We start from the raw sequence: 17,103 nt of genomic DNA on the forward strand, positions 1-17,103 counted from the left end.
GATGCAAGATTGTCAATAACAGTGGTGACTGAGGAAGTGCCTGGATTGAAGGCTGGGGCTTTCCAAGTGCTAAAGGGGTATTTCTTTGTTTGGTTGGATCTCCTGGCAGGATGTTGGACTATTGGCTAGCAGGTGTGAATAGCAACTGTGATGTTACCTGTATTATTACCATACAATTCATTAAAGTCGTTTACTTTCTTTTTCTTTTTTTTCACCTCATTGAGTTCCCATCGTCTCTGCTAATAAAGACATCTACAGATAGCAAGAGATGTTCAAAGACAGGCACTGGACCCTTTCAACTGCAGCATATAGATTTAATTCTCTTCCTTTCCCTTTCTTCCCACTTTTCTCAATATTCCCCCAAGCCCTCTCCACCTGGCTTCCTCGCTGGTTGAATCACACTTTTGAAGGATTGTAGGTGAGTATCCAGTTGGTTAGTTGGCTGTCTGACTAAATGGCTGATTGTCTAGTTAGTTGAGTGATTGACTGACTGGCAGACTAGTTGGCTAGATGATTGGCTAACTGGCTGACAGACTAATTGTTCGACTGTCAAGCTGGCTGACAACTGTACTCTGGCCAGCTGAGTGACTCATTGTTGTGCTCCTTACTGTATTTGCCATCCTGCCACATTGGAACAACACTTTTTCTGGTCATTGAGAGACACTTATGCTTCTAAAATAAATAGAAGAGATACACTTCCTATTTCTCAATCTTTTAAAGAAACACCTCATATATGAAGAGTACGTTCAGCCACTGCAAGGTTAACTTTGGCACAGTTGCAGGTTTAGGGTTTGTCTGTTGTGTCTGTCCAGCTTTTTACTATCTTTGTTAAGAGGTTTAACTTTGGGATAGGGCAGTGCAGCACCAGAATACAGAGGAAATGTACTAGTACATACTGAATATTTTAACTCCCTCTCACAGCTATTAAAGGCCTACCCCCTTTCATAATGAGAGATGCGTGTTCCTGCTCTGCTTCTCTTATATTTGAGGAAGGGTGAGTTTTATAATCTGAGGATATTAAATTGGAACACTGAAGTCAATGTCTCTTCCAACTGGAGCTAGACTACAGTGAGCCTGCTTGACAAATAGAAACATGGTTTATTGTGATTTCACTTGTCTGATAGTATAAGAGCCTTGTGCCATTCTCTGTCATCCTCTTGCATGTACATTATGTCCCACTCTCTGCAGAGCTTTTTTCGAGGTCTATACACTGACCTCCTACTGGTTCACCTCAGGACACCTGAATCAGATGACTTGTTGGCTAAGCATCCTTTGCCACATCTGTTTATCTCCCAGGTTTTACCAGTTAGGCATGTCAGGATATCAGTGAGCAGAATCTCCATCGCTATAAAGAGAATAGGATGAAGTGTGAAGTAAAGTCTCATTAAATTTTTAAGCTGCCAAGTGTGAGCAGATTTCCCCCACCAGGCGGCTTCCAGCTGCCTAGAGAGCCGCTGAGGGAAGGGGAGTTAAACAGGGAGGATAAAAAAGGCACCACAGAGATTCAGATCCAGGAAAGGAAAGTCTGCTTCTTCATAGTTCCTTCTTGTTGCCAAGGAGGCTTGATGTTAGTCCAAGTTGCACGACCAACTATACATTGCTTGCGTTAGTTTGGGGTAAAGCTAGGGGGAAGACTGATCCTGTATTGGTATATAGCTGTATCGGTGTCAAGTGTCACATGGTGAAGGCCTTAATGACTTCTGCAAGGGTTGGTCAAACTACCATTCAGTCCATACAAGTGCTAGCACAAAAACAAATTAAGAAATGCATCCCGTCCTTTTGATGAATGTGATTTCAACATCTTTACAGCAAACATTTTTTCATAACAGCCTGCGAAATAAAAACTGCCTCTTTTAATCAGAATGTATTACCACTACAGCTGCCTGTTTCCTCGACAACATATGGCATCATATTCCATCCACATTGATCACCGTAGCTTAAAAACAATTTTATAGTCAAGAAGTTACGATTTGATAATAAAAATTAATTTGACCAGAGGGAGCCCTTCAAGAACATCAGTGCATGGCATGGTTTGCTCATCTGATCACCATTTGACACCATATCTTTATATCTAACAAATATCCTACTGTGCCCCCACTGTGTGCTATATTAATGAGTATCCAGTTAAGCAGTTCAGTATATACAGTGGTGTGAAAAAGTATTTGGCCCACTCTTCTTTGCAGAATTGTCTTAATTCAGCCACATTGGAGGGTTTTCGAGCATGAATGGCCTGTTTAAGGTCATGCCACAGCATCTCAATTGGATTTAAGTCCGGACTTGGACTAGGTCACTCCAAAACCTTCACTTTGTTTGTTTTGAGCTATTCGGAGGTAGACTTGCTGGTGTGCTTCGGATCATTGTCCTGCTGCATAACCCAAGTGCGCTTGAGCTTAAGGTCACGAACTGATGGCCGGACATTCTCTTTCAGGATTTTCTGGTAGAGAGCAGAATTCATGGTTCCATCAATTACGGCAAGGTGTCCAGGTCCTGAAGCAGCAAAGCAGCCCCAGACCATCACACTACCACCACCATGTTTGACTGTCAGTATGATGTTCTTTCTCCGAAATGCTGTGTTAGTTTTACGCCAGATGTAACGGGATGCACACCTTCCAAAAAGTTCCACTTTTGTCTCGTCAGTCCACAGAATATTTTCCCAAAAGTGTGGGGGATCATCAAGATGTGAGATGTGCCTTTGTGTTCTTTTTGGTCAGCAGTGGTTTTCACCCTGGAACTCTCCCATGGAGGCCATTTTTGCCCAGTCTCTTTCTTATTGTTGAATCATGGACACTGACCTTAACTGAGGCAAGTGAGGCCTGCGGTGCTTTAGATGTTGTTTGGGGTTCTTTTGTGACCTCCTGCATGAGACGTTGATGCACTCTTGGAGTAATTTTGGTAGGCCGGTAGTCCTGGGAAGGTTCACCACTGTTCCATGTTTTCTCCATTCGGGGATAATGGCTCTCACTGTTGTTCGCTGGAGTCCCAAAGCCTTAGAAATGGCTTTGTAACCCTTTCCAGACTGATAGATGTCAATGACTTTGTTTCTTGTCTGTTCTTGAATTGCTTTAGATCGGGGCATGATGTGTTGCATTTTGAGATCTTTCAGCCTACTTCATGTTGTCTATTTAAGTGATTTCTTGATTCTACAGCTCTGGCAGTAATCAGGCCTGAGTGTGGCTAGTGAAGTTGAACTCAGCTTTCAAAAATGTGGTTAATCACAGTTAATTCATGATTTAACAAGGAGGGGGCAATTACTTTTTCACATAGGGCCAGGTTGGTTTGGATAGCTTTTTCCCTTAATAAATGAAATCATCATTTAAAAACTGCTTTTTGTGTTTACTCAGGTCATCTATGTCTGATATTAAAATTGGTTTGATGATCTGAAACATGTAAGTGTGACAATAAAGCAAAAACAGAAGAAATCTGTAAGGGGGCAAATACTTTTTCACACCACTGTAGCTTATAATTCATGTCATTTGCATGATATTGTTCCATGCTTGTTGTACTGACAAGGCATTACTGCCCATGGAATCATATATAAATACGAATCATCCTTGAGCTTGGCTAGTCAAATAATGGACGACTGTAATCTATTAGGTTATTAGAGTGTAAATTGCCTGAGTATAAATACTTGTGGAGGAAATGACAGCTCTTAAATTATAAACACTAACTTTAAAATATACAGGCAGAACATTGTTTAATGAGTAGAACGCAAAGATCCATCATCCTTGTGAAGCACTGAGATTAAAACTCTGCATCTCATTGAATATACAATAAGATCATTGCTGTTTTCTGAGTTAGACCAGCATTTATATACACTCCCCTCCGAAAGTATTGGAACAGTGAGGCCAATTCCTTTATTTTTGCTGTAGACTGAAAACATTTGGGTTTGACATCAAAAGATGAATATGAGACGAGAAGAGAAGAGATCAACATTTCAGCTTTTATTTCCAGGTATTTACATCTGGATCTGATACACAACTTAGAAGATAGCACCTTTTGTTTGAACCCACCCATTTTTCATGTGAGCAAAAGTATTGGAACATGTGACTGACAGGTGTGTTTTGTTGCCCTGGTGTGTCCTATTACATTGATTATTCAAACAATAAATAGCGCTGAATGTCTACGTTCAGTTTCAGATTTGGGTTTTGCCTGTGCAGACTGCATTTCTAGTTAGAGGCCTAATCAACAAGAAAACCAGAGAGCTGTCCATGGGTGAAAAACAAGCAATTGTGAAGCTGAGAGAAGATGGAAAATCAATCACAGTCATTGCACAAATATTGGCCATAGCCAGTACAACCATTTGGAATGTCCTGAAGAAGAAAGAAACCACTGGTGTACTAAGTAACAGACGTCGAACGGGTAGACCATGAAAACAGCAGCAGTTGATGACAGAAACATTGTGAGAGCTGTAAAGAAAGACCCTAAAACAACTGTTGACATCAGCATCAACCTCCAGAGAGCAGGAGAGAAGGTGTCACAGTCTACTGTTCGCAGAAGACTTCATGAACAAAAGTACAGAGGCCACACCAGAAGATGCAAACCACTCATTAGCAAGAAGAATAGGAAGGCCAGGCTGGAATTTGCCAAAAAGTCCAGAGACAAGCCTAAAAATTCTGGGACAAAGTTTTATGGACTGATGAGACAAAGATGAACCTTTACCAAAGTGATGGAAAGGCTAAAGTTTGGAGAAAGAGAGGATCTGCTCATGATCCCAAACATACAAGCTCATCTGTGAAACACAGTGGAGGTAATGTCATGGCTTGGGCTTGCATGGCTTCTTCTGGGATGGGATCATTCATCTTCATTGATGATGTAACACATGATGGCAGCAGCAAAATGAACTCAGAAGTCTACAGAAACATTTTGTCTGCCAATTTAAAGAAAGATGCACCCAAACTGATTGGGAGATCCTTCATGGTGCAACAAGATAATGACTCAAAACACAATGCCAAAACAACAAAGGAGTTCATCAGGGGCAAGAAGTGGGAGGTTTTAGACTGGCCAAGTCAATCTCCAGACTTCAACCCTGTAGAGCATGCATTTTACCTGCTAAAGAGCAGACTGAAGGGAGAAACCCCCCAAAACAAACCACAACTGAAAGAGGCTGCGGTGAAAGCCTGGAAAAGCATCACAAAAGCAGAATGCAAAAGTTTGGTGATGTCAATGGGTCACAGGCTTGATGCAGTTATTGCAAGCAAAGGATTTGCAACTAAATATTAAGTCTTTTCACGTTAATGTATTTTAAGTCTATCTGTTCCAATACTTTTGCTCGCCTAAAAATTTGGTGTTCCGTTACAAATAATGCTATCTTCTAAGTTGTGTATCACATCCAGATGTAAATACCTGGAAATAAAAGCTGAAATGTTGATCTCTTGTCTCATATTCATCTTTTGATGTCAAACCCAAATGTTTTCAGTCTACAGCAAAAATAAAGGAACTGGCCTCACTGTTCCAATACTTTTGGAGGGGAGTGTATTGTAGTATGTGCTGCATTTTGCCTTTCATTTCATTGTTACTTAAAGCAGTGACATATTGATCTGTAAATTAAAACAACGTGTCTTGTTGAGTATCAAATCCTGCCACTCTTGGCACTTGTATGTGCGTGTTTTCTGTCTGAAGCAATAGAGAAGATCCAGCAGCTGGGGAATCACATTTGGATGCTTTCTTTTTTTTACCCTCCTTACTCATCTCTTCCCTCTCAATCATCCAGATCTCTCTTCTATGAAAACTTTACCTCATTCGTTTCCCTTTGTTCTGCTCTTATCCTTCCATCATCCTGCTCCTGTGTTTCTAACTCTGTCCCCGAGCCACCTGAAAGAGCCTCAAACCCAGGCTGAGCTAACGTAGATACGGAATGAAAAAAATCAGCACGGCTCTATGGACCTGACCCACACCCCCCTCGCCTTGATGTAATTCTGTCCCGGGACTTACTTCCTACACGGCCCTGCTGAATCCCAGCAATTTGCTCTACAGCTCTAGCGTTTAAATGTTTAATTGAGCCAGTCATATCCTGAACTGTGGCAGTGTGTGCATGTGTGTGTGCGATAGCTTCAGGAGGCTGAGGGATGGCGGTGGTGTGTATGGGAGGCGGACGTACGCATGCTTGAAATATGACAGGTTAGGGTGTGATGAAGATCCATCCAAGGTCTTATATGTGACCTGCTGATGCTCTCCTATAATTCATACACTTACACTAATCTTGCTGTCATCACTCATACAGTGACATTATGTCGTAGTTAGCTATTGGCAGATGGCAGATAATTTTTCATTCGGTGTCCATCACAAATGTATACAGATGGATCCATGGAAGTATATTATCTCTAACACATATGTTAGCATAAGGTATATTTTTGCATGCACTAAAAATATTTGTGAACACATACCCTTCACATAGATGCACACACTCTTTCCTTCCCAACTCACACATACAATACATACAAAATGCCCACTCCCCCTCTACATGAATAACACAAATGTATTCAGCTCAAGTCCTCCGAGCTGGAAAATAAGATCAGTCAGGGAGCCTTTGACCCTAGCCTGTGGCTGTATGAGCATGCGACAGTGAAAAAGAGAGAGGAGCAATATAGAAAGACTGTGCATGTGTGCGTGTTTGTGCTCATGTAAATGTGCTAGCTGCTAAGTGCCTTTGTTTGTGGATGTTTATGTATGCACACACATGGATTTGTGTGTGTGTGTCTGTGTGTGTGTGTGTGTGTGTGCGCACTGATAAACTCTAAGAAGCCAGTCTTCATGCTTTGGGGTACTGGCAGTCGATCTATCAAACTGCTGTCTGTTAGTCGCACTGTTAATATTCGGTGCACTTCAACGCCTCAGCTCGCAATGCTATTGGCTGGGCTTCATTCATGGTCATCTCTCTGAATCTGCTCCACAGCCACGGCCTTGATGTGGCAGCAAATATGCACACACATATACATATGCTGGCTCAGTTTGTCTTCGTTCATTAGAACAATTAATAATTTCTATTTGTCCACGAGAGGTGCAAATGAGATGACTGCTTACAGCAGTTGCCTGGCAATAGATGCTTTTTACAAGCTCCAGTACTGTATCTGTAGATTGTCTGTCTCCTTTTGTTTTACTTTTTTATTCATGTATTCAGTTTTAAGGGATACCAGAGTGTCACTATTTATTACAATTTATGTTATTATGTTATTATTATTTACTTATCTATTCCATTCCATGACTTCTGTTCGCAGCTGTGACTGTGACTACAATCAGCATGAACTCAAATGGATACAGGATGTATGGTCCAAGGTTTTTCCAGGATCTTTGCTCCACTGATGAACACTCTGTTCTGAATAGCACCACCCTGCTGAGGCGTAATGGTCCACCGGTGGTCCGCTAATCTCAGTGAGGCAGGCACACTGCGCCCTCTCCTCCAGCAGCCACAGGATATGAGATGCTGATCAGATTTCTATAATCAATTTACCAGAGCAGGAGGTATAAATCCTGTCCATTCACTCATTCTCCCTCTGCCCCCCTCCCTCACTCTCCGTCTCTCACTCTCTATCCAACTCTTCCTCCCCTCCCTTCTGCCCCCTGCTTATAGTTAGATGAATAATTCAGAAGCCAATGTGGTGAAAGGTGGAGTAAACAAGTCTATTGCCTAATATCCCGAGAGGCTGCCAAAGAGAGACGAGTAAGGGCAGAGAGCTAGCAGAGATAGGGGGAGGGAGCAACAGAGAAGGAGGGTATCTACGGAGAATGGACATCCAGAGTCTTTCCTCATGACCTGCAGTCATTTGCACTTAGATTGACTCTGAGGTTGCGCCAAAATGGCACAGCTGGCTTCTAGTGCTTCTCTCTGTTTTCCTCTCTTGAGCCACACATTGGCAACCATTAATAATAAAATCATACAGTGAGACACAACATCTGTGAGATAGGGTGGTAGAGAGTTCAGGGTCCCCGCTTCCGTGAGGCGAGAGTTTCCGAAAACAAAAAATGAGGATAAAAGCAGAGTATACATCAAGCCACTGCATAATATGGGACGTGACTCTCTGTCCGCTTGCTGGATGTCACAGAGAATAACTCTATTCAGTTTTGTAGTGCAGAGTAAGTAGCTTTTATTTTGACACCATCAGGTGTACAGGGACCATGCCTAAACATGACACAAATACAAATGAGCAGCACAGCTTCTGTGCTCATAGTAAATCCAATACAGAGAGAATTCAGAGGACACGGTGTGCTTACATAACAAGCAAATGTAATCTCACACTGGAGTTATATCCACTGATTATGCAAGCAGAACTACTGATTGATGACTCATCCAAAATTCAATTATCATTCTAAACAGTTTTATCTGGAAATGAGATTTGGAGCTTTTAAAAAAGTGCCATGTTAATTAAAAAGACAGAAGGCTATTTCTGGTTGTATCTGTTTTTGAAGCTGGGATATTTATCAGGATGGTTGCACTTTCTGTAAGTTGATTAAACCGTTGAAGTTGGGGGCAAATTCAAAAGTAAGAGTTTGGAGCTCTTAATCAACTGAGGTGGACTGCACTAAACTATTGTGATTGCTGGTCTGTGTGTACATGTTGTGCATGTGATGTGTGTACGGCGGTGTTGATGCTTCTGTGTTTTTATATGTGAAGGAGATAGCTGTACTCACTGGCATGGTCTGGCTGCCGTGGAGGGCACTGATTGCAGACTGAGCCTCAGTATGTGTGGAGAACTTGACAAAGGCGCAACCTGGAAGAGAGAACAGATGCACCGCACACACATTATATATATATAGTAAATGTAATCAATCGGGTGAGTTTAAAAGCCTACGGTATATTAATAAAGGATGTTGAATTATATTTGACACCACAGAAATCACAGTGCAGTGAGAGGCTCTCATTGCACAGCAGGCTGCCCAACTCTGGGCATTAGGCAGGCAGACAAGCAGGCAGAAGCTGCAGGCTAAAGATTGCACTGATGAAGCAGAAAAGCATGCTATTTAGCACCACATGGCTGTCTGTGCATATTAAATACTAGCTAAACTGGCTAAACTCATAAAACGTTTTCAAATAGAAAATCACTCCATTCGAGAACTCAGTACAGTTTATTGCTCCCACAACAGGATGTTCTCATCAGTATTTGTAAATCTGAGGGTGTCTGTCCAAAGGCCAGAAAACGCAGAACCAGCACTCTTAGCTCTCATGTCCTTGAGGAATATTGTGAGGGGTACTTTAAGTGGAAACAAGTTGAAGATAGCTTTTGTAGGTTCAAAAAGTGGGCCGTTGCACAATAATTACTAAATTATTAAAGAGAAGTAAGGCTGCCTTTTAGACCTGAAAACTAGAAAAATATTCCACGAATTGATTCAAAGTTTTATGTATTATTGTATGTAAAGTATTATGGTGTCCCTACGGCCTCACGCCAAAGTAAATAGACAAAACTGGAGGTCCAACCCCGAATCATAATGTAGTCAACTACATAACAGCAACAGCAACAATGCATTGATGTTATCTTATGATTAGTATATATATTATGATTATTATATACTTATAATAATGCAATAATAATAACGTTGTACTTTATCCATTCATTGGTTTTATCTAGGTGTTTTTCTGAACACACTGGGTTAAAGGCAGAAACCACTGATACACATTATCAGTGCTAAAAATGAACACATATGACTCTTATGTGCAGCTTCTACGGTGCCCAGTCCACTGCTCTTATATGTCTCTGGGGGGAGTTTATCAATCTGAGTGCAGAGGAAACCAAAATTAACTAAAACAACAAGACTCTTCACCAGAAACATGTGAGTACTGAACTTGGGTCTGTTGCAGAGAGGCAGCAGTACTAACTACTGAGCCATCCATGCCCTCTTATAATTACACCCTAATTTCATTTCATTTGAAGTTTCTTTCTGTTCTTATTTAATCTTTCACACTTTATTCTTCTTATCATTTATCCTGCTTGACCCAGCCGCCCTGCCATTCTTCCCCTCTTAATAGGCTTACCCCTGTGGACACCAGCCAATCAAGATGCCCATTCAGCTGTCAAACCACTACCCCCTATCGAGATATGGATAGAAAAGAGCTAGAGCTCGGCACGACCTGTACAAGGACTTTGCTAGAGTAGTACAAACTAGAGGTCGAATGGTAGTGGATTTTTAAAGGCCGGTAATATAACGATAACTTCGAGCACGAAAAACCTGATAGCCGATTAATCAGCTAACAGATTTTGTCACCCCGTATTTAATCTTTAAGAGAATATCTTGAAGTGTAATTTCATGGATTTTATTATTGGTAACAGAAAATCCTGATTCGCATTGGGAGATATATTGTTAAACAAAGCATGTGCCACAATAAATATACATTTAATTCTTAACATGCACACCACACACAGCCTCTCCAATAGCTACCGTGTTGCACATGATTCTGTACAAATAGGATTTTGTGATAGTACAAAACAAAGTTTTTGCCACCAAGAGATGGGCTTGTGTTATAGGTTTTTAACAATAGAATTTCACAAACTAATACAGACACCCATTCGTAGAAAACGATTAACATGATAATTATATTTGGAGTACTTGGAGTGCAGTATTCAGAAGTTTTACTTCAGCAAAAGTGCCCTTAATGCAGAATGACCCACTTCACAGTAATGCAGAATATATTATTGCATTATAATTATTGATGCATTCATGTGTAAGCATCACTTTAATGTTGCAGCTGTTGCCACTTTTTTTTTCTTTTTACGACTTTATTTACTGCTGGATAGCTAAATGTATGATAATACATAGTGATTTAGTATATTTTGTATAATTAATATGAATGTGCAAAGTAACCAGTGAGCTGTCGTGTGAATGTGGTGAAGTAAAAAGTATACAGTACTTGAGTAAATGTTGCTTTCCACCACTGGCAGCTTCCCTTGGCTGCCCCCTTCCTCACAGTGGGGAGACTTGAATTGTTTTGACATCCATCTTTCCCTTTTCCTTCTCCAAACCACTGCAGAGTGTGAACGCTCTGGCTTCAAACCCCCTTAGATATAATTCCACAACAATTTCCATAAGCGCCAGCTGGGGAATAGGCTTTAGAGACATGAAAAACCACTAGTCCCTTTGCTCTTTGCTGCATGTCAGAGGGGCTTGATGTCTCCAAAAGTTTCTGGCTGTCTGAAAAAGGCCTGCAAGATATCAACACTACAGAACCCAAGTTACAGTAAGGGCCTGCAGTACGTTCATAGGAACAAATGCTTCAGATTAAGACTCTGCAGGAAAAAAAATGAGGGCAGTGATAGAATAGAAATCATGGCTTTGTAATGTGGAGGATTTTTTTTTCTGAAATGAGATATATGCTGAGGGAGAGTTTGTGATGTCAGCGTTTTAAAATTACTAGGATTTTTTTGAATAACTGCTGTATTTGATGGGATTGCAATTACTGATAATATGGGGTGTCCTGCTTTGCCAGTGGCCAACATGCAGTTGGAGATTTCTGGTTTTGTGCCTGGCCTTTGGATTTTATCACAGATCATCCCTTCCCCTCTTGTCCAAAATGTCCCTGTCTATCTTCAAATGAAGGAAAAATCCATTACCACCCCCCTTTTTTTGTATTTAATACACTCGAGGGTCTGCTGTCACAAGAAAAATTAAATGATTTCTGTGCAAACTGAACAAAAGGAGAAAGTCAAACCAACTAATTATCCACTTAATGTCCCTCATTGTTCCTAATTATGAAAGTCAGACATCAATCAAACTGTACTTGATACATTCAGCTTAACTTTTTTGTCACTGCCTGCAGCCTACTAGCACATCTAACAGCGCAAGAATTGTTTGTAATTATGTGAATAATGCTATTTGACCCACATCTGGTGCTTATGTCACATATATTTTACATACCCCAGCTGACGTAGACTCTCACACACTCTGTCACTTCTCTGCCTGTGACCTAAATAATGTTGACAACTGTATCATGGCTCCTACCTTTGCTATTTCCGTCAGGACCTCTTAGGACCGTGCACTCCTCGATGACTCCGTAGGGTTCGAAGAGGCGGTAAACATCCTCCTCGGTCTGTTGTTTGTTCAGCATCCCAACAAACAACTTCCTGTCTTCTGGAACAAACAACGAGACAAAAGGTTAAATTATAACTTTGACCTCAATTATGAAACCAATTTGAGAACGTGCAGTAGTGAAACTTCATCATTGTCGGGGGAACAGGATATAATTTAAGACGTTTTCTTCCACAGAACCAAACACAGATATAAGTTCGCAAAGCCTTGGTACAGTAGAGTAACTGCCCACTTTATTTAGCACTGGTTGGGCTTGAGTCACATTGTATTATCTCTTTTCCAAGACTGATCATTTTAATCTCTGGTACAACTGGGTTCAGTCCCACATGGCCACATATACTGTAGCTGCCGGGGGTAAGTGAGTGGTCAGGGGCTGGAGGGGGGAGCAATGGGAAGACTAATGAAGAGGTTTCGCACACAAACACACACACCCACACACAGAGACACACACACACACACACAGGCACAGAGACCCAAGACAATGAGCAAGTCTTTGGTCCTTTAAAAGCACCAGGGGCTCCAGGCTGCTCCATCCTCCTACACACCACACTGTACTGGCTGGAAACTCACGCTCTTGCCCTCTTTCTCTCTCTCCTCTCTATTCATCTTTCTCTCCCCTCTCTCTTTTTGCTTCTCGTTTCTCTCGCTGATTCTACATTTTTTTCCCCCGCGTTCTTTTTCAGCTGCCTCCCTCCCTCCCTTCCTCTCTTTATCTCTCTCTTACTCTACTAATTGCTGCTGATCCAGTGTTTCTTGTGTAGCCAGAGAAATATTTCAGTATGCTCTTCAGTGAACAATGGCGTGTCTCTCCTGTGAGCAACGAAGGCTGGGAGATATGCCATGAATAACGCTGACTTTTCAATAGATAGCCTGTATGCTATTGAGTCCTGTTAAATGCTTTGGGATCTGATCTTTACCTTGACCTGACACACTGTGTTTACTGATGTACTCTGGCCTTGTATGATTAATGCTACAGTGCAGCGTGTCTCTGCTGGCAGCAGAAGCACTAAAACCTTCCCTTTATACAGATTGTTTCTCCAACTCTGACCTGTGAAGTCACAGTAGAGAGACTGAGTGAGAGACAGGACTAGCGGCCACTGCTGCGAAGAGGTTGAGAGCGGCATAAATCGCTGCCAGAGGTATTGCACAGTGTCAGGGTGACCTGTGACGACTACCGAGCATGTCATGTTGTTGTCGTTTCCTGACCCAGACACAAGCCGATATCCACATTCCTGCAGCGGGTACGGCAGCGAGTATGTGCGGACACGGTGCCCAGCTAGGGTTTCAGCACTCAGCACCACCAATGATGCACCTTTAAAATAATCACCCGTGTCAGAGCGTTGTCTAGGGAGGGGCGTCCCTGGTGCTGGCTCCTTATTGCAAGTGGCAGGATCAGAGGCTATGTATCAAAATGGAAGTGATGCAATGTGACATCTGTCAGGGTGGATTGGAGAGCATTTATCTGCAAAAAAAGGAAAGCCCTGAACTGGAAAATGAAAGGCCAAGATGGTCCTTCCTTTTGCTGGAGGGAGAATATAAATTCTGAGGTTGGATGTGGGAGATGAGTCGAGGAGAAGGGGGGAGGGGCTAGACACTGCACAAATTTCCCCGAATGCCGGCAGACCACATCTCATATACGCCTTCATATACGGCTGGAGAGCCACACGCAGCACACAGGACCACCCATGCAACCACAGTCAGCCTTTACAGTACTCCTGCCCCCAGCTTGGCTGCAACTCCCTTCTTCAAGTAGATGATGGGGCTCTGACAAGTTTTGAATTAATGCATGACCTTTATCAATTTCATATGAACTGCACTCTGAAGATCACACTACGAACAGCTCAGATGTGGCAAGTCTTAAAATACGACACCGCATCCATCCTTCAGCTGAAAGATTGCTAACTGGCACGTCACCCCCAGCTGAATGGAATAATATTTATACGCCTCCAAGTATAACAGGATCATTGGCCACTATATATCACATTCCTGTGTAATATTGGGTCACAGTGACCTGCACAAACGCCTTACACACTGGAGTCTGCTGGCTTCGCGCATTATGTCTGAAAGAAGCACTAATCTAAACATGCATGCATGCAGGCAATGTAAGAAAGATGTGACTTCATTTTTATTTTATATTTACCAGCAGTGGCATTTAGTAGGAGTTCCTCATCTGTGGCGGAGAGAGAGATGGAGTGCATGCTCTGCAACGTGAGTGTGCTTTGAAAACAAGCTAACAATGCATGAAAACAGATCATCTAGGAGATCTGTTCCACCGTCTAGGATTCTGCTGTGGCTGCTCTGAACTAAAATGCTACCTTGGGAATTCAGGTGTTGTGTTCATCGCCAATTGAAACATTATCTCATTTATCTACAACACTGCAGCACAGACAGTGTGCAAACAGACACACAGAGAGCGCAAAACACCTACAGTCATTTACACGTATCTGAAGGGGGGAGGAAAGAAAGGAGCAAAAGAGGGAGAAAGAGAGGGAGGGGGAAAAAAAAATACAAGCTCACACCCTGACACAGAGGATGACATATCCGCCACCATGTCCAAACACAGTAGACACACAACGAGTTGCATGTCTTGTTGTTGTCTACCCCATAACTGAAATGAATAGATTTTTTCTTCTGGGCAGCTATTCTTTAGACTAGTGCTGTCTAATATGTGTTTCTCACATATTAGTACAATACAAAAAGATGTGGAGTCTCAGGGACACAAAAACCACACATACGAAACTAACAGTGTCACCACTTCAACTTTAACCACTGCTATTGCTGCTAACTTCCATCTACCAGCTGCCACTACACAAAACTCTCACCACCTCAGCTTTCACCATTCAATCTGAATTATGTTATGCTGATGCAATCAGCGTGTGTACATTACTCAGCTACACTTTTTAGTCATCTGTCTCACGGGCCTCTGACAGAACATATACACAGGCCGCATAATGGCTCATGCTGAACTCGACCCAAGTGTATTTTTACACTTCAGGTCTATTTATTCAATTTTACGCGCAAAACTACAGCAAGTGTGTATTCAGCTCTGAGCGCCGCCAAAATGTGGGTGACCTACACTCAATACTGTACCCGAACACACCCCGTGCAGACACAGACAGTGCACTGAAGCTGCTGTTTTGCTTCCACTTTGTGGGGTGTGTAGACATGGTGCAACTGTGATGTTATTGATAACGTCTACCGCTGGGCCACTGCTGCATTACAGGTGGTAACACAACACCAATAATCAGACTGTGTGTTATTTTAATGACATGCAAAACTGAGTAAATATGATTTTTATCTGAGCATTTGTTGCCTCCCATTATGGCTCTCTCATCGGTCTGCCTCTTTACCCCGATTCTGAAATCATGATCTTTATCCTGACTTATTATTACCTTTGTTTCAATTACCTCAAATGGTTTCTGCAAAAACCTGGACTTCTCCAATTCAGTCTTCGCAAACTAAAAAGTATTCAATCTGGATCTGTAATTCAATCTCGCATCAGTGTTTCTCAATGCTTTTAAGTATGCCCCATGAATGCAGCACAGTCCATGCAGCGTACTTTCTCTCTGCCCAATGACATAAGGTTTTGCAGATGTACAGCAACTGACCCCCTAACTGGGTGAAGAGGTCTTTTCACACAGAGATTTACTGCTACATATGCAATCCTTTATTATATGCAGGTGTTTTGCCAAGTTTTCACAGCTTAATACAAGATGGTGTACTCACTGGTCACATGCTACCCTGAAACATTCTGTAAAGCTGAGTGTTTAACATGTGACTAGCAGTAAATGCCTATTTTAGATGAATCATCTTCCTGTTCTAGCTACTCACCTGTGATCAGTGGCACCTACTGTATACATAAATACTAAATAAGACAAGAAATTATGAGTTGTTTTTGAGCCGAGTCAAGATGAATACATCCTCAATTAGAGCCACTCTCAGCTCTATAGTGTTTACAGTGAAATGTCATTACCTAAACAATGCAGGGGTCTGATAACCAGGAGCAAGTTAACTGTGAAAACTGTGCAGCACGCTGGCATTAGCATGCAGTTATAGCTCACTGTGGCAGAGGACTGTATGCAACTTCATTGTGCCACACCACTGCTATTCTGAAATTCACCCCCCATCATGTTTAATTTACTCTGAGTTACTAAACAGATGCTTGTTTGGAATAAATGCATTGAAAATTAAACTCCACAATAATGAAATGGCAGTGTGATGCCTGGTTTTACATACTGAAGATTACTGGGTCCATTTGAACCCTTTTAATCAATATAAGCTTTTCAGTATGAGTGCACTGGCTGTGTGTGAAGTCTTAGTGAGCCACTGCGCAATAACAAATTATATCAGCAATATTTCATATCTCAATTCTTCATTCAGCGGTCTGATCATTACAGCACTCGCATGACAAACAATACCATTGTAATTCCTTCCCTATAAACGTGCTCCAAATCTCTGCATAATACCTTTTGTTACATAATATTTATTTCCACTGGAAGTTTGAAGGATCTCCTGTTCATACATCCTGTATATTTTACTTTCAGCACAGCCCAGTATACTGGAGACGTATTACCGTATGCACCTGTATGTACGTAATACACTGCAGACTGCTGAGGGTCTTGACAGAGAAATGAGACTTATTGAATAGCAATGGGGCAGAGTAGGAGTTTTTAGAGCAACAAGAGAAAGAAAGAAAAGGAGAGAGCTAGGGTAAGCAGAGACATAGAGAAAGAGTGAGGGAGAGAGAGGAGGAGAGAGTGAATGTGTAGCAGAGTGAGAAGGATGCGCCGGTACTGTAAGTTGATGTGCATACAGTCCTGCAGTCCTTGATAAGCCAGGATGGATGAAAGAGGTGCACCATAAGAGTTGGTAAATCATTGTCAGGGGTGGGGAGGATGAGGAAAGAGAAGGGTGGGAGGAGAGTGAGAGGGGGGAGGGATGGGAATGGGGGTGATGCCGGGAAGGAAAGCATACCGACTGCCTTAGGTGCTCTCTGGTTTTCAACTTTCCCTTCTCTGTCTGTCTATTTCTCAATCGTTGCAACAGCAAGGGAGTGGGGATGGAAAGAGAGAGAGAGAGAGAGAGAGAGAT

General features: G+C 42.0%; 1 protein-coding gene across 3 annotated transcripts in view; it reads right to left on the reverse strand.

Moving 5' to 3' along the window:
- The window catches only part of celf5a (cugbp, Elav-like family member 5a), a 178,608-nt gene that overhangs the window by 22,106 nt on the left and 139,399 nt on the right, over nucleotides 1-17,103 (reverse strand). For all 3 annotated transcript variants that reach the window (XM_070832952.1, XM_070832951.1, XM_070832950.1), the window contains exons 4-5: nucleotides 11,926-12,054; nucleotides 8,626-8,705 (exon numbers count right to left, since the gene is read on the reverse strand). In XM_070832952.1, coding sequence (XP_070689053.1) covers nucleotides 8,626-8,705; nucleotides 11,926-12,054 — 209 coding nt within the window. The remainder of the gene's footprint in view (nucleotides 1-8,625; nucleotides 8,706-11,925; nucleotides 12,055-17,103) is intronic.

This window comes from Pempheris klunzingeri, chromosome 6 (genome assembly GCF_042242105.1).
Source record: "Pempheris klunzingeri isolate RE-2024b chromosome 6, fPemKlu1.hap1, whole genome shotgun sequence".
In the NCBI taxonomy this organism is placed as follows: Eukaryota; Metazoa; Chordata; class Actinopteri; order Acropomatiformes; family Pempheridae; genus Pempheris; species Pempheris klunzingeri.